The sequence below is a fragment of the Petaurus breviceps genome, unplaced genomic scaffold (assembly GCF_028583685.1).
Source record: "Petaurus breviceps papuanus isolate PSGF00001 unplaced genomic scaffold, PetGlider_PUasm1.0 186, whole genome shotgun sequence".
NCBI lineage: Eukaryota > Metazoa > Chordata > Mammalia > Diprotodontia > Petauridae > Petaurus > Petaurus breviceps.
In genome coordinates, this window is record NW_027185798.1 from 33,529,200 (window position 1) to 33,554,485 (window position 25,286).

Consider the following 25,286-nt stretch of genomic DNA (forward strand, 5'->3'; position numbering starts at 1 on the left):
AAAAAAAAAAAACAAAACCTCACACCTCTCCAGAGGGAGAGCCAGGCTTGTTTGTAATTTTTTTGACATTCTTTTTTTATTATTTTGTGACTGTGTTCTTTCTATTTATTATTCTCATTATGCATGTTGTTTTCTTCCTTCTGTTAATTTCACTCTGCTTGGTTGGGTTCATAGAAATCTTTCCATGCCTTTTCTGTATTCATCTTTTTTGTCTTTCTTAAACAATTTTACATTCATTCTGAGCCAGTCGGGGCCTGACAATCACCAAGTTGGGCTTGGGCTGGGACCTATTGTTGACCAATCTTTTAGAGCCAGAGTGATTTGAGGTTAAGTCTTGTCTTAATGGAAAAAAAATTCAGAGATTAAAATTTACATTCCCTTTGGGCAGAACACCTGCTGTGTGACTTTGCCCAAGTCACTTAACTTCTCTCTGCCTTGGTTTTCTTACCTGTAAAATGGAGATCTTCATAGCACCTACCTCCCTGAGTGTTTGTAAGGATCAAATGAGGTAATATTTGTAAAGCCTTTAGCACTGTCTGTCATACAGTAGGGACATAATAAATGCTTGTTCCTTTTCCCCCTGTTTAAGAATACATCTCCTACCCATAGATATGAAAGATATATGATATTTCCCTTCTATTTTTTTCATGGTATTATCTTTAATATTAAAGTCATATGTCCATTCTGAATTTACTCTAGACTGTGGTTTAAGATATTGATCTAAACCTTATTTTTGTCATACTCGTTTTCCTAACAATTAAAAAAAATTAAATAGGGAATTCTTTCCTAAGGAATTTTTATTTTTGGATTTATTGAACATTGTGTTATTGAGTGCCAGTGTTTTTGATTTTCCCCTGGATAGTCTGTTTTATTGATTTGCTTTCTTTAACTAATGTCAAATGTTTTTGATATCTACTGCCTTTTAATATAGTTTGAGGTATGGACGTACTATTCACCAATATGTTATTTTCAAAACTATTCCTGCTTGTTTAGGCTTCTCTGTGTACTCTTGTCTGTTTTCAGTACATTTTTAAAAGATGTGTTAATGATTGTTATTTATTCTTGTCAAGGTATACCCCTTGCTTTATAGATAACGCCATCTATCATTTCCTTTCTCACTTAGCTTCAGTCTTTCTCTGTCTAATGGGTAGATTCTCTGCTACCTACAAACATTTCCATGGCTCCCTCATCCTCAAAAACCCCTCACTTGATCTCCACTGGTTATGGTCTCACATCTTTCCTCCCTTTTGTGGTTAAACTCATTGAGAAGTATATCCACAATTGGTGCCTCCACTTCCTTTCCTCTCTTAGTTCTCTTTATCTCCAAAGTTACTAATGTTCTCTTAAACAGTTGCCAAATCCAATGGCCTTTTCTCAATCCTTATCTTACTGTGCCTCTCTATTTTGCCTTTGTTGCTGTAGACCAGCGTTTTTTTCTTTGATACTCTCTTCTCTCTAGGTTTTCCTGACCCCACGCTTTCATTGTTCTCCTCCTATCTATCTCACTATTCCTCAGGATCCTTGACGGATCTTTATCCAGGTCATGCCCACTAAACATAGGTGCCCCACAGGGCTCTGACTGGGCTTGCTTCTTTTTTTCTTCTGTATTGTTTTACTTGGTGATCTCACCAGCTCCCATGGATTCAGATATCTTCTCTGTGCTGGTGATGATCAAACCCACTTATTCAACCCTCACCCCTCTGCTGACCTCCATTTTCACGTTGCCAACTGCCTGTTAGACATCTCAAGCTACGTGTCCCATAGACATCTTAAATACAACATGTCTAAAACTGAACTTGTTATCTTTCCCCATAACCTTTCCCCCAGCTTCCAAACTTCTCTGTTACTATTGAGGGCATCACGTTCTCCTAGTCTCCCAGGCTTGCAGCTCAGGTGCCATTCTTGATTCCTCATTTTCACCTTCCATGCCCAGTTATGTTGCCAAGACCAGTCGACTTTACCTTCATACCATCTCTTGTTTATATTCTTGCTCTCCTGTGCCCTATCACACTCAGATTGTTGCAGTAGCCTACTAGTTGGTGTTTCTGCTGTAAGTCTCTAACTACTCAGCTGTCAGAGTAATCTTCCTAAAGAGCAGGTCTGACCATGTCACCCTTCTACCCTTTGCTCTGTATAAACTCCAGGGGCTCCCTGTCACCTCTAGAATTAAATATAAAATCCTCTGACCTTTGAAGCCCTTTACAACCTTGTGTACAATTCTCCCCCACTTCAAATCTTCTGATATTCCTCGGAAACTATGAGGTCCATTGACACTTTTTGCTGTTTCTTGCATTAGACACCCCATCTCCTGAGGGCATTTTCACCTGCTGTCCTCCATGCTTGGAATGCTCTCCTTCCTTATCTCTATCTTCTGGCTTCCTTGAAGTCCTAGCTAAAATTCCACCTTCTATATTGAAGCTTTCCCAATTCCCTTAATTCTAGGGCCTTCCCTCTGTTGATTATTTCCAATTTATATAGAGCTTGTTTGTTTTTTGCATCTTGTCTCCTTCATTAGGCTGTGAGATCCTTGAAAACAAGATTTGTCTTTTACCTTTCTTTGTACTCTCAGTGCTTACCTTAGTGCCTGTCACTTAATAGAAACTTAATTTTTGTTCACTGGCTGACCTATTAGGTGCATTAGGGGATTCAGAAAAAGGTTCAACTTGATAAGTAATAATAACTAATCCAAATATTTTTCCAAGGAGGGATTGTTTTTCATTTGTAATTTTCTTTCTTTCTTTTTTTGGCTTTTTGGAGGGCAGTCGGGGTTAAGTGACTTGCCCAAGGTCACACGGCTAGCCTTTTGTGTTAAGGGTCTGAGGTCGGATTTGAACTCAGGTCCTCCTGACTCCAGGGTCAGTGCTCTATTCACTGCACCACCTAGCCGCCCCAATTTGTAATTTTCTTGGAGTGGTTGGGGGGATCTTGTACTTGAAACTCAGAACTTTCCTTCTGAATGTGACCATGGACAAAGTGTGTGAGAACTGTTTCATTTCTGTATGACCTTCATATCGCTGTACTTGGAGGATCTGTGAATTTCTATTAGGAAGCCCTTCAGAAATGCCTATTACAACCTCTCTTTTTCTCAGTGGATTGTCTTGATGAGTTTTGGCAATGATATGTTTTGGAGTTGCTGGGAACCCTGAAATGTCAGGGGCTGCCTGGAATGAATTCAGGCACTCAGACCTTCCAATCAAATGACAAGGTTTATTGTAATGCTGTAGTGACCTGTGAGATTCTTAGGGAATCTGTAACTTAATGGGGGTGAGACTGATGCTTATCTACAAAAAGGACAGTAAATCTGGATGGGATTAAGGAGTGGAAAGTAGTCTGGGGTGGGCCAGGTACAATAGTGAAAAGAGTATCAAATAGTCCGAGGTGGCCAAGAGTGGTAAGTAGGCTAATTAAGTGATCCTGGTGGGCTGCAGTGGGCCAGTTGACTTGGGTGAATGCCCCAGTGATCTGTGCTACAAAAATGTATGGGAAAATTCAGGGACTGGGTTGCTTTTAAAGACATGGTCTCTGCCTTTTAGGGGTACAGGTCCCATCACCCCATCAGCAAGTTGCTCAGTTTTTTAGTTTTCTAATGAGGAGCTTTTCTGAACTGAAGGCAAGCTGATCCTCCGAGGAGTCTCTGTCACCACACCCTCTCTCCAACCCTTTCTATTTAATAGAATCCCCTGGAGCTTGTGCTCCAGTGTCAGGGTCACCTCTATTCTAAGCCACAGTAAAACCTTAGTGGAGTGGATTTCCTGCAGTAACAAGAATAACAAAACATTTTGCTGCTTCTTCCATCTTAACTGAGGTCCTTATAATATATTTTGAGGCATAGTGAGTTTTAAGCCTTTTTGCAATGAAGTGCTATACGCAAAAGCACAGAGTCATTACCAGCCATTGGCAGGGTAGACAGCTTGTCTTTTAATGTTTCAAAAGCTCTGATAATAATTCAGCCTGCTGAAGTGGTGGTGATGAAGTTAGCATAAAATGTTGAGGTATAGGGTTAGGGGTGCTCGAGACTCCAGGATACCAACACACTGGGTCCTGTCTCATCAGTGGGAGTGGGTGAAGAACCCTGAGAGCATTTGCAATGGAGGAGAGTTTGTAATTATCATGGGTGCCTGAAACCAGCAGAGGACATGGCAGAACTACTGAGATGACTTTGGGGTCTTAAAGACAGCATGGGAACAGCACTTGGGGATTCATTTTGGGTTTTTAGTGTTGTAAAATGATGGTTGAGGTTTTAGGGGCTGAGATACTCTACTCTAAGGCCTGGTCTTTGCTGTGTTTGAGAGTGGTTTTGTCCTTTTGACTGGTAATTGCTTTTTGAATGGGCTGTCAATTCCATAGAGTCTCTGTAATTTCTGTGGTGCTGCCTGTAGGGGAGACCAGTTCCAGACGAATGCTGTGTTTTGGTCTCAGTCGTCTCTACTTTATAACTGCACACACACACACAAAAGTCCAGTTTGAGGAAAAACTCTTTTGGGGAACTCATCAGAGTTTCTTTGGATCACTGGAGACTTGAAAAATGTTCTCTACTTTCCTTTTTACCTTTGTTCAATAAAGATCAGTCTATCTGATGGGCTCTGGGAACTCCCTTGAACTCTCCTTTGAATCTTCCCTCTTGTTGAGGTGTTTTGCCTGAGGCAATAAGCTTTTCATTATCTAGGCCCAAATCTCTATTACTTTTAACCTACCCTAGCCTTCCAGTGTCTGTTACCTCCAGATTGCCTCTGGCTGCTAACCACCCTAGATCCTATCCAGATCCCATTCTCTTAGTTCCTGGTGTCTGACCTCTAGTCACCCTAGCCACTGGCCACTTCCATCAAGATCCTCCTTAGCCCCCTCCCCCAAGTCACGCCAGACGACTTGGCCAACCCTAGATCCCACCCAGTCTTTCTTTATATGAAATCCATCTTGCCTCCCCAAAGGCATGGTTCATGGCTCTCACTTTGTAGAGGAGGACACTTGTGGTCGTGTGGGAGAAGCAACATCACAAATGTGATTAAATGTCAGCCAGGACTTGAGTCCTTTTTCAAGAATTATTTAGTTCAGTTCAGTAAACATTAAGTACCTCCTGCGTTCCTGGAACAGTTGTTAAGCACTGGAGATACCAAGGCAGCTCCTGCCCTCAAGGAGCTTACTTTCTAATGGAGGAAGACCACAGGCAAAAGGAAACTGGAAAGGGGAGGGAGGGGAAGGAGACTTAGGACAAGGAGCTGGCACATCTTTTTGGTGGGTGGAAAGTGCAGTGCTCTTGCAAAGCCCTGGTCTGCTCTCTATCTACAAAGGAAGGCTCCAGCCCTCCAATCATATCGAATAATTGCCCTGAATCAATTTGTCTTTGTAAGTCTGGAATGTTGACCATTTGATTCAGTAGCCAGTCATAAGCCTCAAAATATTGACTAGGAAATGTCAAAGGACCATTTTTGTCATTTCTCAAGTGCAATTTAGAGAGACAGTATGATATGATATAGTGGAAAGATCCCTGCATTCAGAGGTCAGGTTTTAAGCCTTAACTGTTTTCTTTATTATTTTTGTAACCTTGGTTCAAATTACTTTACCTCTCTAGGCCCCAGTTTTCTCACCTGTTCATTGAGGCTATGCTGGACTACATCTAAGATCCATTCCAGCCCTAAATCTGTTACTCTGGTACTTTCCAGTTAGGACTTTTTTTGGACCACATGAGACTCCTAGATGTTATTTAGAGGCACTAGGAATCAGAAAGCAAGAGACCAGAAATATGGGAAAGCTCTGCCTTCTACCAGTTTAGTAACACTCTTGTTAATTAATGCCCTCTGCTAACATGATGATATGTGGTATATCTGTTTCTGTCCTGTTGTAGCAGCAAGCACCCCAGCGTCCCCAGGGTGGCTTCCAACACAGGTTCTTAGATCTGCTGCTAAAGGAAAGCAACTCAAAATGGGTTAACAAGCTTACTTTAATCAGTCAAATATATATCTTTTACCTAGTTCAGGGGAAAAAGGTCAGCACTTTTTCATAGTATACAGACAGAATTATCAAGACAGAGAAACAGATCAAGTAGACAGGTTTCCAAACTGTCCAACCATTACAGTATCCATACCAAATCAACATCTGGGTTTTTCACAGGGGGGGTAGGGGGGAGATGTGCTCTCAACAATGGCTTCCCAGAGTCTCATCTGATCAAATCACAGAACACTTCTCAAAGTGAGCCCCAAAGCAAAGCCTCACATCAGGGATTATATAGCCTTCTTCTGGCTCAGCGAATGTAACCACCCTCTTGACCCAATCACACAGCATCAAGATGTGGGCATTCCTGAAAACCAAGCCTCCTGCCACAGGCTCCATGTGACCACATTCAGCCTATTAGGAGGCAGAGTATATTTTCAAATCAAGGTAGGTTTTCTGAGTCTCTTAAGCCTATCAAAGGGCCTAGGGGCAGGGAAGATCTTTAAATTTGCATTCCCATTACACCTGTCCAACATTATAATGTTTCTATGCTCATTTATCTCGTCGAAATTTTTCATTGAGAACTAGATTTGAGCCTGAAGCTAGGTAATTAAAATTTACCCAGATGTAAAGCAAACATTTTTAAATTAGTGAAGCCATTGAAAAACAGGAGGCTAATACTTTTGACATTGTTCACATCTATTTCTTATCATTCCATCCTAAATCCACTTAGGCAACCTATAAAGCCAGTGCATGAATCTTTCAAACGTGTCAGTATTTGCTAGTGTACAAGAGAGAAAACCATAATACAAATGGATGGTTACTTAAACCATTTCATAGCATCAGCTTTTGTGTTGTTTGCTGACCTGAAACTGCATACTCAGCTCTTACGACTTGTATTTCCTTTCTTTTATAGGAGTATATTTGCCCCAGATGTGAATCAGGCTTTATTGAAGAAGTGACTGATGATTCCAGGTATTGTAGAAGCTCGTGAATAAATCAGACATATTGTTGATTATTTTTCTCAACACCAATTGAATGAATTGAAGTAAATTTGGTTCTTTCAGTCTTCTAACTAAAGACTTGAGAATGGTGAGGGAGGAGGGAGAAGGGGAGAAATGATGAAAGAGTTAGAATTGTTTTGAGACCGCTAGGTGGCTCACTGCATGGATCACTTGACCTGGAGTCAAGAAGACCTGAGTTCAAATCTAGCCTCAGACACGTGTTAGCTGGGTGACCTTGGGCAAGTCACTTAACCTTTGTTTGCCTTAGTTTCCTCAGCTATGAAATGGGGATGATAACAGCATCTACGTTGGGTAGGGTTGTTATGGGAATCTAATAAGCTAATATTTGTGAAATGCTTATCACGGTGCCTGGCCTATGGTCGGTGCTACATAAATACTTAGTCCTTTCCCTTCCCCGAGTCCACTGATCCTGGAATTATGGCATTTTCTGGGAAATCCTTATTTCCACACCAGTTAGAGTTGAGTTGATTATCATTTTGTTCCTATGATTCTAGGATGCTTTTGGATTTATGATGATCTATCCTGTTGTCTGAGAGCCAAGTCACTCTGCTATATCATGGGAGAGTAATTTTTGGCGAGGATAGCTAGCTTCACATATTCATAGCAGCTTTATTTATGAAGAACAGTTCTCTCTCCTTTGGAGAAGCCATGTTTTTGTGCTTTATCTATAATGGGATCAAATTAACACCAGTGTGTTTAGGCAAACAGATTTCCATTTCTAGCCCCTGGAAGAAGGATTGACTGTCATTAAATCTGAGAAGACATTTATTTCTGTCCTTATGTGGTGGACTAAGTAGAGATTGGTTGGAAGGGAAGAACAATGCCAGTCTTTTAGGCCTTAATATCTTAGGAACATGCATTTTCTTTTTTTATGTTAATAGCACTATTTCATCCCAGGGGAAATAACATTGTCATGTTCCTTTTAAACTCAGGATGATTAGAAATTGGCATTTTTAGGATAGAGTAGTTAGTCATTGATGAGATAGTTGAATTAGTGATTCTTTCTCTCCAGCTAGGTAAACAAGATGGCATTTTCAGACCTATCCCCTTTTGAGTCCTAGAGAACCTTAACTTTTTTTTTTTTAATGGGTAGGTATAGGGACTGAACCACTGATTTTATCCTCTTGGTAGCTCCTAGTGAGGACACTCCATCCCACAGTGCAGGTCGCCACTTTCTCTACAGCTTGTAATTAGGAGAGAGTTATCTTGAGCAATGAGAAAGGCTGAGACTTGTTCAGGGTAATGCTGCCAGGATGTGTCTGAGTCAGGATTGGAACCCTGGGCTTATTGACTTGGAGGCCAGCTCCCAGGGCTACTGTTAACACTGTCTCTCAGAGTTGGTGAGAGTTGTTAATTCCTTTGCTGTTGCTGTTGGCAGAATCTAAAGTTGAACGCTCCCTCCAAACCCAGGGGAAAATGACCACCATACAGTATGTCCAATGTTGGTTTCTTTTCACTAATGAGTGGAGATTTGTGTGCATAAATGACTGGAAGTTCTGACCTCGTCCTTTGTCCACTTGATGCATGGGTTCAGTTTAGGACAGACCTGCAGTTTCACTGTTCCTATAACTAGAATTCTGAGGAAGCAGCTTTAGCAAAGCTAAACCCGCATTCTAGCATGACATCAGAAACGCGTGTGGGCTGACTTTCTGTTTGTGTTCCATATGTACCCAGTACTGATGCAGATACTTATGTCTTTGCATGCATTAAGGCCATATCAGCTAATGAAATTATTAGTGAAATGGGCTTAATTTTTTCAAGTTTTTTTTTTTTAACATTTAAGTTAATTTTTTTAGACCTTCATTGGCAAGCATCCACCCTAAAGAGAGCAAAGTTTAGCTCGACAGTTACAAAAGAAAGGAAGAGTTGTATGTCTAGGGAACTGTGATTTCATAGCTCTCTCTTCTCTTAACTTTACAATTCTTCCCACTTTCCAGTTTATAAATGGAATATAAAGCTGTATAGGCACTGCTGGACCCAAATGCTGTTGAAATGTGGAATGTGGTGACTTCAGAAACAGATCAGTCAGTTAAACAACATTGTTCCTCTAGGTTGAAGGAAGAATGGATGAAAGGTCACAAATCTTGCTAGTTTGTAAATATTTGACTAGGTAACAGCAGGGAGGTTTTCTTTTTCTGATGTATCATTAAAACACCCTAGCTTGTAGACACTAATTTGAAAGACTTTACATACTTGCTGTGGATTATTGGGGGTGAGCACACTGCTGCCAGAGGACCACATCTGGCCCTCTATCTGTTTTTGTATGTATGGTCCTGAGCTAAGAATGGTTTTTACATTTTTAAATACTATGAGGCCTTTTTTAAAAAATGTAAAAATCATTCTTAGCTCCCTAACCTCCTTAACTCCTTGGCATAGTTTCCTAACTAATTGCTATAGATAGTTGTATGACACGAGTTCTTTTAAATAAATATATTTTTTATAATTGTTAAAAATGGGTCTCGTGTTTTAAGAAACAACTACCATTTTAAGGATGGAGCTACACTAAGATTTTTTGGGACACCCTGGATGTAGCCTTTTTCCAAGGAGGCATGAAAATTCATGCAGCCATTTGTACCAGGGAAGTGCAGGTATATTGGGCTTGTGTGGCACTTGAAGTAGGGTCAGTTTAACTTTTGAAAGAGCTGTTTTCCTGTGATCAGGTAGCTTTTCTTTTGTATCTTCATAGTCTGTATTTGGGTATTAAAACACATAACAATCTTATATTTCCAGTCTGCTGATTCATTGACCCAAATTTGCCTTGTGTATAGGGAAGGTTAGTGTATTGGACCTTGTTGTCCCAATAAAGAACCTAGTGTAATCTTAGATGGGAATTTGGAAGGATAGATTTCTAGGTAGTAAAACAAGCTCTTTTCTCAGAACTGGTGAGAGTTGTGATCATTACATGATTTCTCCTTAAAGGGAGGTCTTTTTAAAGTATGTGATATAAGACACCTACAGTGGTTTATGGGTCAGGAAAAGCCAAATGATGACTTCTTGAAGGGACTGAGATTCTGTGATGAGAATTAGGTGAGAACATAGACCTCTTATTTTTTTCCATCCCCTTGGAGGGAATATAATGTAAAAGGAAGACCCCATAGGAGGTGGTTTGTGGGGGAATTACTGTTAATAGTAGGAGTGGGTGACCATTGTGGAAAAAAGTACATGGCATGTTTTAAGGAGAAATGAATTCTGTGTTGATGAAGTTGACTGGGCATTGGCTTCGGCTTCTGATTCAGATAATAAGAAATTATTGTTATGGCATCGCAAGAAGCTTCAGCTCTTGTCTGTCAGTTTTATGTGTAGCCTAACCTCCTGTCACCGAGCTGGGGAGATGCTGGAGCTTGGTGCAGCAACGTTCAAAGTGGAAACTTGGGGTTGGGTATTTTGGTCAGATGGATTTTGCAGGATAGGAAGTACAGGTTATCTGGTTGTTTTGTGACTCCCAGAGGGATGTGTGTTATGAAGTAGAAGTCATCTCAAGGACCTCCTATTTCCAGCCAGGAAAGGAAAAAGGTGTAGGACAGCTTCCTGTGCAATACACAGTGCTTCCTTTCTTTAGATCCAAACACCAGGGACATAGGACGGAGCTTTTCACTCATGTACCTGTGTCACTCAGCTTAGCAAGTTGTGTCTCAGAGGAGGGTAAACTACTCTGAGTGGTCTTAGCCCCAGCCAGAATCTTGGTGCAGCAGGATTGTTCTTTTTTTTGTTGTTGTTTTTTAAGTGACACATTGTTGAAAATGTGATAAGGGCAATGTTTTCTTTTTTCTTTTGTGTAAAGGAAAGGGAATTGCATTGCTTGGCAATGGATCTGTTCCCACCCCCTCCTTCCTCCCCTTCCCCCCATTCATCCTTTGGCTTCCCTTTGATTTTTCTGTTTGTTGTACTGACATCAATTTGTTTGATTTGTTTTCTTTGACAGAATAACCCACATTCCAGCTCCTTGTAATTTTGCAGTTGCCATGTGGTGATTTTTTTTTCTTTATCAAGCTTTTGCTCTCATGTGTCCCCATCTATATTTAGCTTCTAGGAGAGGAACTTATTTCTGGGAATGGGATCACTACTCACTCTTGTTTCACCTTAGTTTTTTAGATAGTGGTGGCAGCGGCCTAGACGACAGCACATCCACGCAATTTGCAGAGGTAAGTTTTGCTTTGACGGGAGGGGTTGTCTGGATCAAAACTAGAGCTGAAATTCATCTCATAGGAGAGCAAACAACAGTGTGTTCATGAAAAATAGAAGCAGGATGTGGCCTGTTTGAGAGCCAAGCTTGGCTTTCGGTGGCTGGAGCTTTGGTTGTTTGAATTCCAGTAAGAATGCTATTTCAAAGAAAATATCTTAGCCCTGACACACACATCAGAGACCAATCAGGGCTGAGTGTTGATTTCCTTACTGTCTTCTGCTTTTTCTGTGTTGTACAAAAGTTTAGTCTAATTTTAACTTGACTAGTTTAAAGCCCCACTCAGATTTTGGGGACACCTGGTGGAGGTTTGAGAATAATGAACTTGTACTTTGTTCAAGCCATAACAATTAGTGCAGCCCAGGATGAGCTGGTATTTCCAATAACCAGTCATCAGGAGGCAGGCTGCTTGTTTTGTGTAGGGGTGCTAGGTTTTAGCACCTCAGATCACATGGTAATTGGCAGAGTTGAGATTTGGAAGGGAGTTAAGGATGGGACACTGACGTTCAGGTCTTGAAAAGGTTTTTCCCCATGTATCATTATGCCATCCCTGTTACAAAAAAAGGAACTTGATTGTAACTTGAAAATAAGAGGTCACTCTATTTGTTTATCATTTAGTATTTAAATGTGTAGTAATTCTTGTACCTTTCCCCATTGCCCTGAAATCTCTTTTGCATCCCCTTCCCAGGTTTTTTTTTTTTCCTTTTTTTCTTCTTTTTTTAGTTGACACGTTACAGGCTAGGCTAGCCTGGAAAAAGGTACTGATTTCTTTGTTTCACCATGTGTACTGTCTCCTGTATCTGCCTCTGGTCCTATGTGGTTAATAAAGTTGTGATTACCATAATGAGCTCACAGGCTAGAAGTAGGAAAGATGAAAGCTTAATTTAAAATAAAGAATTCCTCTGTAGTAATGTCCATGTTAGAAAGTTCATTTTTGAGTTTCATATTTTAAGAGGGATTACATGAAATATCCAAGGGAGAATTGAGAGGACTTAAAACAGAAGATCCACTGAAGGAAATAGGTATGTTTAGCCTAAAGAAGAGAACTTCTTAGGGCAGACACTGGCAGAGACACTGTGATAGTTTTCAAATATTTGAGGGGTTATCCTGTGAAAGAGGGTTTAGGTTTGCGCTGCTTAGCCTCCAAAGCCTAGAAGTAGGGCAGTTGGATGGAAATAATACAGAATCTGATTTTGGTTAAACATAAAGAAAAATTTCCCCAAAATTTTCAAGAAAGAAAAGAGGTTGTGTAATAAAATAGTGAGTTCTCTGTCACTGGAGGTGCTCAAGGGCTGAATGATCACTTTTGTGGGGGATGTTGTAGAGGGACTTCATTCTTCTAGTTAGTGGTAGAGTACCTTTGGCGTCTCTTCCAGCTCTGAGGTTAAATGTTTCCATCAACATCAGCCAGGGCAACTGTTTGAATTCACATTTGTAAAGTTGCCTCAGTGGGTATCTTAGCTTCTAAGTGATGAACAAGCAGAATAGTAACATTAAAAAAACCCTCAGCCTGATCCTTGGTCTTCTACTTATTAGGAAATCTTGACTGCAAATTCACGAATATAAGTAAGTCAAAAACAAGAGGGCCTTCTTGGCATTTATATAACACTTTAAGGTTTATAAAGCATTACATATACTGTGAAGCAGATATCCTGTTTAAAGGTGAGGTTGTTAAAGCTGAAACAGGTGAGTTGGTTGACCTGTTCAGGGTCACACAGCTGATTCTGAGGCAGGATTTGAACTCTGGTCTTGACTTGGAAGCCTAGCACTGCGCACTCTGTCCTGTGATCTCAGATTACCTTCCAGTACCCATTCCGAATGTCATTGAATACCACCATGTTTGGCACCATGTAGGAGCTTAACAAATGCTTATTGACTGACTGATTGAATACCCTTGGTTCAAATATCTAGAAAGATCCTGTCCTTTGTAAGTTTCCTTTTTATTCTCTTTTGTTGTTGCCTAGGGAGAGAAAAAGCTGAATTAATAGATTTGGTGATTCTTCTTCACTCTCTACCTCCATGTTATCCCACAGTTAGTTATCAGCACTAGAAGCCTCCTGGAATTCTTGTCTCCATCAGTCGCTTTTGATACTACAGGTTATATAGTCAGTTGCTGGTTACACAGGAGGCAGAAGAAATTTCATCTGTTTTTCTCCTTTTCCTTAAGATCTGACTCTTCTTTTGGGATAAATAGGTCTGTCAGATGAGCAGGTATGATTCAGACAAACCAGGAGAGACACTGAGTAAGGAGATCATATCTGTGAGTCAATTTCCTAACTATAGTGATGCTAGATTCAAGACTGGGGCATGCATTTCCTCTCTAGTGGGGACATAACTGTGCTGTTTCTCATGGTCTGTAGTGTAGGGTCTTATGATGTATATAGTCTTATGATCTTAAGGCCCTAATAAAGTTGTACCAGCACATCTGATTACCCTGTTCAATTGTGTTCTTTCCCCCTCAGTTTTGCCCTTTGGGGGTCCTGTGATTTCTTTGCTATCATTTCTTTCTTTTTTTTTTTTTTTTAAAGCAATCAGGGTTAAGTAACTTGCTCAAGGTTACACGGCCAGTTATTTCTGGGTGTGGTGCTGAGTATCTGAGCCTGGGATTCGATCTCCAGGTCATTCCAACACTGGAGCCAGTGCTCTTACTCGCTGTGCTACCTGGCCGTTTGCCATCATTTCTAAAAAAAATTTTAAATTATCCAGATAAGAGCATAAAGGGGATTTCTCCCTCCACTCACCCCCATCAGTTAAGTTTTTATCAGGTGCCTACGCTGTGCTTTGTATTGTGCTACCAGGTGATATAGAGGAGAGTCCCTACTGGCTGAGGAGTTTATAAATGTATTTTGGTGGTAGGGGTTTGGAGGGAGGGGTGGTGTGGAGAACATACAATACATTTGGAGAATTTAAGTGCTAATTGTATAGTAGGCAGCGAGATAGAAATTAGGGTAGGAAAGTGGCAGCATTGGTTTTGCCTTCAGGGAAGATTTCATGGACGAAGTCTTTAACTAGGTCTTGAAGGATGGGTAGAATTTGGATAAATGAAAAAGAGACTAAATATTTCAAGAGAAATTTGTAGTCTGTTGCTTATATTCATACTTAGTTGGAAAAAAGGTTGTATAAAGACCTAAAATTTATATTTCTTTTCCATCTTTCAGAGGGCAATTGATTTTAAACTCTTGATATAGGACAGGGATTCTTAACCTTCATTTGTGCCATGGACACACACCTTCAGTATTCTGGTGCAACCTGTGAACTTCTCAGAATGTCATTAAATACATAAATTAAAATACATAGGGTTACAAAGGAAACCAATTGTAATGAAAGATGTTTGCCAAAATATTTTTTTTTTAAAAGCAGCCGAGTTTATGGACCTCAGATTGAGGAAAAGATGGGTGTAGGATAAGTCTCAAGGCTGGCCTTTGGTCTAACCTTGTGTAGTGGTTCTCCCCTTTCCCCAACAAGAAGTGATTGTTATGAAATGACTACTGTTCATGTAAAGTAGCAGACTATAAGCTAGTAACTCACCCCTTCACAGAATGAACAGAGTATTGTTAACAAAACCAGCTTTAGATTTTTAAGAGAAGGGAAAAATCCCTTTTGGATGAAAGACATTGTTTGAGGAGTATATGAGGAGGTTGGCCCAGAAGTACCATCACTTTATAGGGGTTTGGGAGACTAGAGGAAGCTATCCTGAGATTTTTGTTTTGTCTTTCATTCAGAATGACTGATGAAAGAAAATCCCAGGGAATTAAGCCTATAGCTCCATGTGGGCTTTGTCAGTCTCCTAAAAGTGGCTGACTGTTTATGTGTGCCAGTGAGAAATGACAACCCAGACTCTTAGATCGTATCAGTGTCTTGTTTTCGAGCTAAGAGTGGCCGTTACTCTGCTGATAGCATAGATGACTTCTGGGATGATCATATGAGGCCAGGGCACCCTTGGTGTTTTAGGGACCTTTGGGCAGATCTTGCCATAGTTGGTTCTCATATATTTTTCCTCTTACCTAGCCTTTCTCAGTCAGGAGACAGCAGGATTTGGAGTGGGGAGGGGTTATGCCAGAGGACTACTAACCATGGCTGGTCCATTAGGCCCTCTGAGTTTGGCAGGGTACATGCCCAGGATCCTTCAGGGAAATAATCCAAGTCACAGAAGCTTCGAGTTGAAAGAGACTTAGGAGGTCATTTCACCTAATTGCTATCTAAAATGACTGCAGTTCCTAGCCATGCAGCCCCTGCCTGAAACTTGCCAGTGGTGAAGACGCTGAGGCTTAAAGAGGAGTGTCTCACAGGGTCACACAGAAGTGAGAGGTGAACCCAGGTCTTCTACTTAGATCTGGTAGAAAGGCTTTCCTTACAGAACAAAGCTAATCCCTTTTCCCACCCAATTGTTATCAAATATTTTAAGAATGCCTTCCTTTCCCTTAGTCTTGTCCCGGTTCTTCATCCAATCTTTCTAGGACCTGGGTCCCAGTGAACCACTGTTCTGGTGCTCCTCCTTGGGATGAGTTCTAGCTTAGCTTAGTTCTAACTTCTCTCCAGCTGTGGCACCTTGTCATGCTGTGCCAGATGTGATCTGGTGAGGTTAGAGGAGGGGGCACCATTCTGCCATTAATACAGCCTGAACGAGAAGAGGGTTATCTCTGTGGCTTGTCACATCACATTGTTGCCTCATTGAGCTCTGAATCCTCTCGAACCCCTGGAGATTTTCTCGTATCAGCTGCTCCCTGCCACACGTCTCTCATCTTACACACTTGTTCAAGTTGACTTTTTGAAGCCACATTGTAAGACTTTGACATTTATTCCTATTCGGTTTCATTCTACTAACATCATCCAGCCGGCATATCAAAATCATTTGGGGTCCCAAACTTAATCCAACATCAGTAAGTAACCTATACCTTTGTGTCATCTGCAGATTTGTGAGACTTGCTTGCAGTCTATGCCTTCATGCAAGTCACTGACAGAAATTAGCCAAATAGGGCCAAGTGCAAAGTCCTAAGGATAACATGGCATTTGTTGAGAAGTTGGGAGGGACAACTGAAGAAATTGTATCCCACTTAGAATCTTTAGAGAAGAGTACTTGGCTAAGCTTGAAAAGGACATTTTTGGGACTTTGAGTAGGGGGTGGAGGATATTAGTTTTCTGTCCAAGTCATGACATTTCTCAGGGGAAATCCTGTGACATTTTGTAATTGGGGGGGATTTCTGACATAAACCATAATTTTTTTACCTGTATTTTTGAAACTGTAGGTACAGTGGATGTCATTTTGTGTTATGCTCTTAGATACAGTTGTGAAACTGTTTTGTCCCATGCTGGGGGGATGAATTTCTTCTTATGGTTGAATTGAGTTTGGAGTGAGATCAGACAGCATGGAGGGGGCTGCTCAAGGGATCCTGCTTCTCCTTGAGGACAAGTATAATTGAATTGGATTCACTGAAGATCCCAAACAATGAGACTCAAAGGTCTAGACTGCTTTTTCAGAGCAGAAGCTGGTGATCCTTGACATTACCAGGAGTTGTTATCATTTAGAACAAAAGGAAAGTGGTGCAACTTGCCTGAACTTGAAATGGTTAGTCTCTTAAATGATTCTAGAGGAGGGTCTCAGACTGGGTAAGGGTTGGGGTGCATTCTTCTGCTACTTGCCTAAAGTACTTAGAAGTAGCTAGATGGCTCAGTGGATAGAGTGCTGGGCCTGGAGTCAGGAAGACCCGAGTTCAAATCTGGTCTTAAGACACTAGCCGTTTGACCCTTGGGCAAATCACTTAACCTCTATCTCCATTGGAAATGGAAATGGCAAACCACTCCAGTATCTTGGCCAAGACAGTGTTAGTGTGCAGTGGTTCATGGGGTCAGAAGACATGGCTGAACAACCACAAGAACTTAGAAGTGGAGCAGGGGTTTTGCCTGGGTCCTCAAACCCCTAAAGGGCTTACAGGTGTATTTCATGGGGCCTGTGAACATGGATGGGAAAAAAAGACATCTTTCTTTTCGCTACCTCTGACTGAAACAAGGTGTTTTCTTCCATTATTTAAAGACATTATTCTGAGAAAGGCTTCTACTAGTCCTTGACAGGAGAAATTTAGAATCCCTGACCTAAGGGACACTTTCTGGAGGGAGGGAATTAGAGACTGAAGCAGACATGTTTGAGGAATCAGGGCCTGAGGGGGGTGTTCTGAAGGGACTAGGATTTGGTGGATGTTCATGTGAGGTAAAGAGAGGATATTTCGTGTAGTGTAACGAGCTCTCTCTCTCCCCCCATCTCCCCTTCTTCCCTCCTCCTTTACGAACTCTCTTTTGACATCACTGTGGATATTCCCTCCCTCACAGATGATGATACCCCTGGCCTTCAGTGGCCCCCAATCCATCACATTGTTGCCAGGCTGATGTTGAGCTTCAGCAGACTTAGCTGAGTTGGTCCTCAGACAATAGAAATGTAGTCTGCCCTGGGGCCCATTCTTGACTCTTGTCTAGCTAGGTAGAATCTGTCAGAATTGCCCTGTTCTCTGCTGGTGAGTCCAGGGCTGGTTCCACATTGTACTTGTGACTGTGTGTGTGTGTGTGTGTGTGTGTGTGTGTGTGTGTGTGTGTGTATAAAATGGAAGAACATTACATAATGAATCATAATTGAAAGAAAAATCAATCCGAAAATTACTTAAGTTTAAGATGGTTTGCCAGACATTTTTAGGTTCTACAGAAACTCCATTTAGAGCTATTTAACCCTGGTCACAACAATTTGTTTATTTTTGATACTTCTCTGGTAATTTTACATGTGGTACAAAGGAGTTTATTATACAGACACATATTTAGAAACGGGAACTTTACTATAGGAGATTGCTGTAGTATTCGGTAAAGGAGCAAGAAGAAAATTGGGGGGCTCTTGCAATACAATGGAATCCACAGATGATGCCTTTTTCTCATGCACAGTCAAAGATGAGGTTTAATTCTCAGTGGCTAGATGAATATGTTATCAGAGTCTTTTCTCACCTTTAGCTCATATTAAATCCTTAAGAAGCATGTGAACATGAACTAGATGTTAGAAAAGAAATTTGTGCAGCTATGGTCTTGGCTCTTGAATGAATGACCTTTAGTTAGTGGTTTTCATGTGAATGAAATCTGCTTTTCAAGACACACTGCTTTTACATGAAATTGAAAAGAACTTGTAGCCCTTTGTATATCTTCTAAAGTTGGAAAATTATCAAGTTTTGAGTTTATTTTTTTGTCTTGTTCCTTGTTCTGTGTCTCTGACTTTCACCAGCTCTGGGACCATTTGGACCACACAATGTTTATCCCATTTCTGAGTAGCAGTTCACTGGATCAAGACATTAGAGACAATGAACGGGGCCATCACACCCATGCAGATCTTTGGGGACCCAGCAGGCCCCCAAGACTGCCAGTGACCAGGAGATACCGATCCCGCGGGAGTTCTAGACCTGATCGGTCCCCAGCTATTGAAGGGTAAGTGTCCAGCTTAAAAGCACTTGGAAAACAGTTTTGATTGTTTTTCTTCTCAGGCCAGCCTTGCAGAATGATGCTGCATGCCATTTTTTCTAGGGCTCACCAGCTCTTAGATTCTCTACTTGATAAGAGACAATTTCCAGAGTAGCATTTATGTCCTTTAAGAAAGAAGTGTCTGCTATCTGCATACCATGGGTTCTCACCAGCATAGCATAGAAGTAGAGCTTACAGACTTCGGCCATGGGTATCTGTCAGCACTAGCTTTAGCGTAATGAGGTTGTTGCCTCATCACCTTTTGCTCTTTCATCTAAGAATCATCTGGGCCCACTGATAGTTAAGTATTTAATAAATACCTTCTCTGTGCCAGGCACTGTGCTAAATGCTTTACAAATATCTTATTCGATCCTTAGTTAAGGAAGCATAAACAAAGGCAAATTGGACTTGAGTGGAATCAAAGCCTGCAATATAAGGAAGTCCTTTTGATCATAGATTTAGAGCTAGAGAGGTGTTTGCGTATGATCTAGTTCCCCTTCCTTGTTTTACAGGGGAGCAAATTGAGCCCCAGAACAGTTGAAAACAATTTGCCCGAGATTATGTAGGTAGTAAGTGGCTGAGCTGGGATTTGAACCCAGATCCTTTTGACTTCTCAAGCTATGGCTCTTTCTATTGTATCTCATGGACCAACAATTTCTTTTCTTTGAGTTTTTATTGCTAAAAATGATTTTAATTTTGATTTTTTTACTTTTCACTTGTTATGTATTGGATTTGATGCTTCGTTGAAGACAATTTAGTCATATAGTTAGTACTGTGAACTTGTTTTTTTTTAAGCAATCAGGGTTAAGTAACTTGCTCAAGGTTACACGGCCAGGTGTTTCTGGGTGGGTGCTAAGTGTCTGAGCCCGGATTCGATCCCCAGGTCATCCCGACACTGGAGCTGGTGCTCTTACTCGCTGTGCTACCTGGCTGCCCCACTGTGAACTTTTTAATGAGTAGCTATGTGGTACAGTGAATAGAGCACAGCTCCTGGACTCAGGAAGACCTGAGTTCAGATCTGGCCTCAGATACTTACCAGCTCTGTGACCCTGGGCAAGTCACTTGAACCCTGTTTGCCTCAATTTCCTCATCTGTAAAATGAGCTGGATTAGGAAATGGCAAAGCACTCCAGTATCTTTGCCAAGAAAATGCAAAATGGGGTCACGAAGAGTCAGATGACTGAAATGACTGAACACTGCCACCAACACCACTTTTTAATATGCTAGTTATATCACCCTTCTGCTCATCAGCATCTTGGCATCATTGCAGCTAACTTCCTTTTCTGGGGTCCCATATTTCCTTCTGTGCAGAGCAGTGTCAGTGTGGGTTGTGGTCACCTTTCTCCACTTCTACCATCACTCCAAAATATGTTTCTACCAAAGTGTCTTGGTAGGTGTGAGAATACTTTTTTGAAGATGGAGACTGAGTTTTATTCCACTATGATCTCATGTTTTAGTCTTTGCATATTATCATGAATTCCATATATATTTATTGAATGATTGAAAGGGATATATTTCATTTTCTGTTTGAAGACTCAGATCAACTGTATTTTGGTAGATTAAAATGGTTAGAATTCTGCAGTGTTAATAATAAAACCCAGCTTTTATGAGGCATCTTAAGGTTTGCAAAGTGCTTAACATACATTCTCTTTTATCCTCAGAAAAATCCTGTCAGGTAGGTGCTATTATTATTCCCATTTTGCAGAAAAGGAAACTATAGCTCAGAGAGGTTGTGGTTTGCCTGGGGTCACATAGCTAGTAAGTGTCAGGCAGAATTTGAACCTAGATCTTCCTGACTCCCAAGTTCCCTACCCTTTCTACACCATCATGATACCTCCCACTTATATTTTTAAACATTTATTATTGTTCATTCGTTTTAGTCATGTCTGACTCTCTGTGACTCCATTTGTGGTTTTCTTGGTAAAGATACCTCTCCAGCTCATTGTACAAATGAGGAGACTGAAGCAAACAGGGTTAATTGAGTTTCCCAGGATCACACAGCTAGTAAGTGTCAGAGGCCAGATTTGAACTTTAGAAGTTGAGTCTTCCTGACTCTAGACCCAATACTCTCTCCTGTGCCACCTAGCTGCCCTTAAACATTTACCATTCCTCTTATGTTGTAGAAGGGCAAACCTAAGGGATAGAACAAGGAAGATTTTTTTTTATTCTTAATGGTTGTGTCTGGATTGTCTGATTATTGTGTCTACTCGGGGAATTGGGAACTAACTTATCAGGGAAATAGAGGCATTCACATGCTCCTTTCTGATAATTACTAGTAGGATACTTCCATTTCTCAAGGCAGAAGATAAAGTTTTACTTAAAAAAAAAAAACAACCTGATATCAAAATATTTTGTGGGGGTGGCTAGGTGGCTCAGTGAATAGAGCACTGGCTCTGAAGTCAGGAGGACCTGAGTTCAAATCCAGCCTCAGACACTTAAAACTTACTAGCTGTATGACCTTGGGCAAGTCACTTAACGCCAATTGCCCTGCCTTCTCCCTCCAAAAAAGCAAAAAAGAAATTTGTGGTAGATTTTACTAATTGCCAAACACTAGGGGAAAAAATGCCTGATTGGTTCATTGTCTTGGGGAAACCTGAAAAAAACCTGAAAACCATGATGTTAAAGATCTTTGTGGGAGCTTGGTCAGCTTAGAGTACTGGGTTGGAGTCAGAGGCCCTGGCTCCATCTCCCTGTTCTGCCCTTTGTTAACCTGGGGGATGTTGGGTGAATCACTTGATGTCAACTTCTTCATCTGTAAAATGAAGGCATTGGACTAAGTGACTTCTGAGGTCCTTGCCATATCTAAATCTGTGATCCTGTGTGAACAAGTGACTAGGTGGGATTCAAGTTTGAAAAGCCTTTTATTTTCTAGAATCTTTGCCACACCAGTAGGTGACAGCATAAAAGACTTACCAAGCTAAATCTAGTCCTTCCTTGAAACCTGGTTAAGTTTTCTCGCCGCAAAAAATGAAATGAGACTCCATTGTTCCTTATTGACACTCCCTTTTCTTTTTCAAAAACAGTGCCACTTGTGTGACCTACACTGATGGGAAGCTTAGTAGATATTTCATCCAATAGAATTATACCTGAAGGATTTTTTAAATTTATCATTGTGGGTATGGCAAGTACCACTGTCGATACAGATTATAACTCCTCTGTGCTTTAGTAAATTTTAAAAAATATTTTAAAAACAAGCATTTATTTTCTCCTTGTATTGGGGAAAAAATTTTTTTAAAACCATTGTAACAAATATGCGTAGTTAAGCAAAACCAATCCCTACATTGGTCACTATATTTCATTCTTTATCTTGGGTCCATTACTCCTCTGTAAGGAAGTAGGTTCCTTATTGGTCTTCTGGAATCATGGCTGATCATTGCATGAATCAGGGTTATTAAATGTTTTTATTTTCTTAACTTCTCACTGTTTCCCTAATTAAAAAAAAAAACCCAAAACCTTTGTAATGAATTTCTCTAGTTAAGTAAAACAAATTCCTACATTGTTCACATTCAAATATGTATTTTTCATTCTGCCTCTTGAGTCCATCACCTCTCTTTCAGGAGGGGTAGCATAGATCATTATTCCTCTGGAATCATGGTTGGTCATTGCATTGATCAAAATTCTCATGTTTTTCAGAGTTGTTTTGTCTTTACAATGTTGTTGTTGTACAAATTATTCTCCTGGTTCTGTTCACTCTGAATCAGTTCATACAAGTCTTCCTAGGTTTCTCTGAACTAATTTTTTTGTTATTTCTTAGGGCACAATGGTATCAGCTTTATGAAGCTGAATTCAGAAAGCCAAATTCACAGTCATGAGTGGTATTCACTCTTGTATAATTTGTTCTGCTATTTTCCACTTTTTTGTTACAACAAAGAGAGCCTGGGTAGTTAGGCTTATGAGTTGCTATGGTATGGTAAACAGCTTATCCTGATGACCTTCTCCAAGGATGTACCTACCTTCCATCTGAATGACAGATATATATACTTGAAGACTTTCCAGTGTAGTTTAGGTCTGGACAAACTTGTGTTCTCCCTGGCACGGCTTCAGAAAACCTAGTCTTGTCCCTCCATACCCTCCTGACATTGGAGTGGAGGAGCAGAATTTTGTGCTCTTGAAACTAGTTGTAGAATTGGATTTAAAGTTATGATTACAGGAGCAAAGCTTACGCTTTCTTCAATGCTGTAGTGTTTTCATTTCATTTATATATGTACTAACAATGAGTGCTTTTTCCCATTGACCAATGTAATGATTTATGTAGAGCATTTTGAATTTCTAAGTGCTTCATAAATGTGAGCTGTTGCTGTCTTTCTGGCCCTGGTTGATGATGTAAGCTTTGTGTTCTTGATAGTATAGACTATCAGCCTTGGCCCGTAACTTCTGAAGTGTAAGTGCACTCTTTGGCAGAAAACAGGCATCGAAATGAAGCCCTTCCCTAATTCCGATCCCTTCCAGTCTCTGAACCCACTCCTTCTTCATCATATACTTCAATTAATCCACAAGCATTTATCAAGAACTTTTGTTAGCCAGGTCCCTGTGCTGAAAATGGAGGAGACCAAGACAAAAATAAAAGACTTGCTGCCCTTCAGGGAGCCCCCAGCCTCCCAGGAAACTGAGCTTGGAAACGTTGATTAATCTGATTTTTTCTTCTTATTATAGAAATTTTAGCAGAAATACTAAACATGTGACATTACATTGTCTATTCAAATCAAGAAACTTATAATTGAGCACTTACTATGTGCCAGGTGCAGTGCTAAGCACTGGAGATACAAATAAGAAAAAGAAGACAGTCCCTGCCCTCAAGAAGCTTACAATCCAGTGGGAAAGAAAGTCGAGAAGATGGGGAAGGGAAGGATGCCAAGGTGGTACTGCCTTGGAGGCATCTTATTCAGCAGAGCAGCATATGGAACATATGGTGATCTGCAAAGCCCAGGCCCTGCCCTCTCTAAAGGAAGGCTTTGGGAGAAGTTGAGTGCTCCATCCCCCAGGCCTCCAGTCTGAGGGGAAGGTGGTTGAGGGCATAGAGGAGGTACTCAAAAACTGAGTCAGTCAGCATGGTGAGATTTCAGATGATTTGCTTATCCTAGTTTAGGCAAGGTGGAGTGGATATGATATAATAATTACAGCCTATTGTAAAATGCAGCATTATACTGACTTGGTAAGAAAATCTAGGGAACTTTTCATTATTTCCATGACTGAGAATAATTGGAGTTCTTTGAAACCCAGAGAAATTTGTAATCTTAAAGGTGACCATAGGGGCAGCTAGGTGGTGCAGTGAGTAAAGTGCTGGCCCCGGAATCAGGAGGACCTGAGTTCGGTTGCGGCCTCAGACACTTAACATCCACACAAAAAAACTAGCCATGTAACTTGGGTAAGTTACTTAACCCCAATTGCCCTCCAAAAGGCAAAAAAAAAAAGGGTGACTATTGGCCTTTATTAATGGATTACACAAGCAATAATTGTGTTGCCCCTGTGGTCAAAATGAAGCCAGCCAGGTTTTGGTCTGTGACTTCAGGCACTTTCACATAGGGAGATGTCCAGTGGTGTTGACTGGGAAGTAACCATTGAGTTGAAGCTACAAGGGTCATCCTTGGGTGATAGAGTCTGACACTCAAGGATGACCACAGTTGAATTTTGGCCTGCCTCTTAGAGTGTGGCCCTTTCTCTGCAGTGACTATGATGGCTTAAGATCTTGCTTTGGATCAGTTTTATAGGAAGCCAACCACTACAACAATGCAGATTCCCAGATGAATTTCTGGTATAGTACTATGTATTTTTTTTTTTTACTACTATTTAAGTAATGGTTTCAGTGGAAAGCTGTTGTTTGGGGTGACTTATTAGGTTCCCCCCCATAATTTTTTTTCTGTTACATTGGGTGGCAGAAGAGTGTTATCTTCATTCTCTTGCTTTATTTAACTGTGTGTGCTTTCCTCCTCCCTCTTTTCTAACAGAATAATACAACAGATCTTTGCAGGATTCTTTGCAAATCCAGCAATTCCTGGCTCCCCCCATCCTTTTTCATGGTAAGTGACTACCTGCCTCTTGCTTTCTCATGTTCTGTGGTGCCATTTTGGATGTCGCACCTCTGTGCAGCTCTCACTGTGAAGAGAGCAGCCACACTTGAGCGTCTGGGTGGGGCTGGCAGGTAGGTGGGTGGATTTGGTTTTGGGGTTTTGCTCTTCTGTCCTCTGTCTCATGTATCACTGGTCAATTGCCTTTTTGTGCTCAATTCAGTGTAGAAAGCAAATCCTTAGAAATGAAAAAAATTTTCACCCAGCTGATTCCACTTAGACAATTTGAGAAATTCCTTTCCATCTGGTTTTGGAGGAGCAGTGACTCCCCAGAACAGGGTCTTTTTGCCAGTTCTTCCTGGGGCTTGGCAAGGTGACCCCTCCTAATGCTGTTTGTCTCATCCCATCTGCAGGAGTGGGATGCTGCACTCCAACCCCGGGGACTATGCCTGGGGTCAGGCGGGGCTTGATGCCATTGTCACCCAGGTGAGGAGCTGCCTTTGTGAGGATGTCTATTCTTTGTGTTCCCCGAGTCCTAGGCTTCCTTCCTCTTTTTAGTGCTGCTTTTATGATGGTCCCTGCAGTCCACAGGCATTTACAATTTTTCCCAGTGCCTGAGTCTGAGTTTTCCTTTTGACAAGAAATCAGTGTGACACATTGTGTC

The 25,286-nt window shown here is 41.0% G+C and overlaps 1 protein-coding gene across 2 annotated transcripts in view; it reads left to right on the forward strand.

Annotated features, from left to right (window-relative positions):
* Positions 1–25,286, forward strand: part of RNF115 (ring finger protein 115) — a 53,405-nt gene that overhangs the window by 19,324 nt on the left and 8,795 nt on the right. The window contains exons 2-7 of one of the 2 annotated variants that reach the window (XM_069090167.1): positions 6,845–6,903; positions 8,332–8,383; positions 11,038–11,095; positions 18,386–18,585; positions 24,563–24,634; positions 25,036–25,108. In XM_069090167.1, coding sequence (XP_068946268.1) covers positions 6,894–6,903; positions 8,332–8,383; positions 11,038–11,095; positions 18,386–18,585; positions 24,563–24,634; positions 25,036–25,108 — 465 coding nt within the window. In that variant the 5' untranslated portion in view covers positions 6,845–6,893. The remainder of the gene's footprint in view (positions 1–6,844; positions 6,904–8,331; positions 8,384–11,037; positions 11,096–18,385; positions 18,586–24,562; positions 24,635–25,035; positions 25,109–25,286) is intronic. The other variant, XM_069090166.1, reaches the window with a different exon arrangement.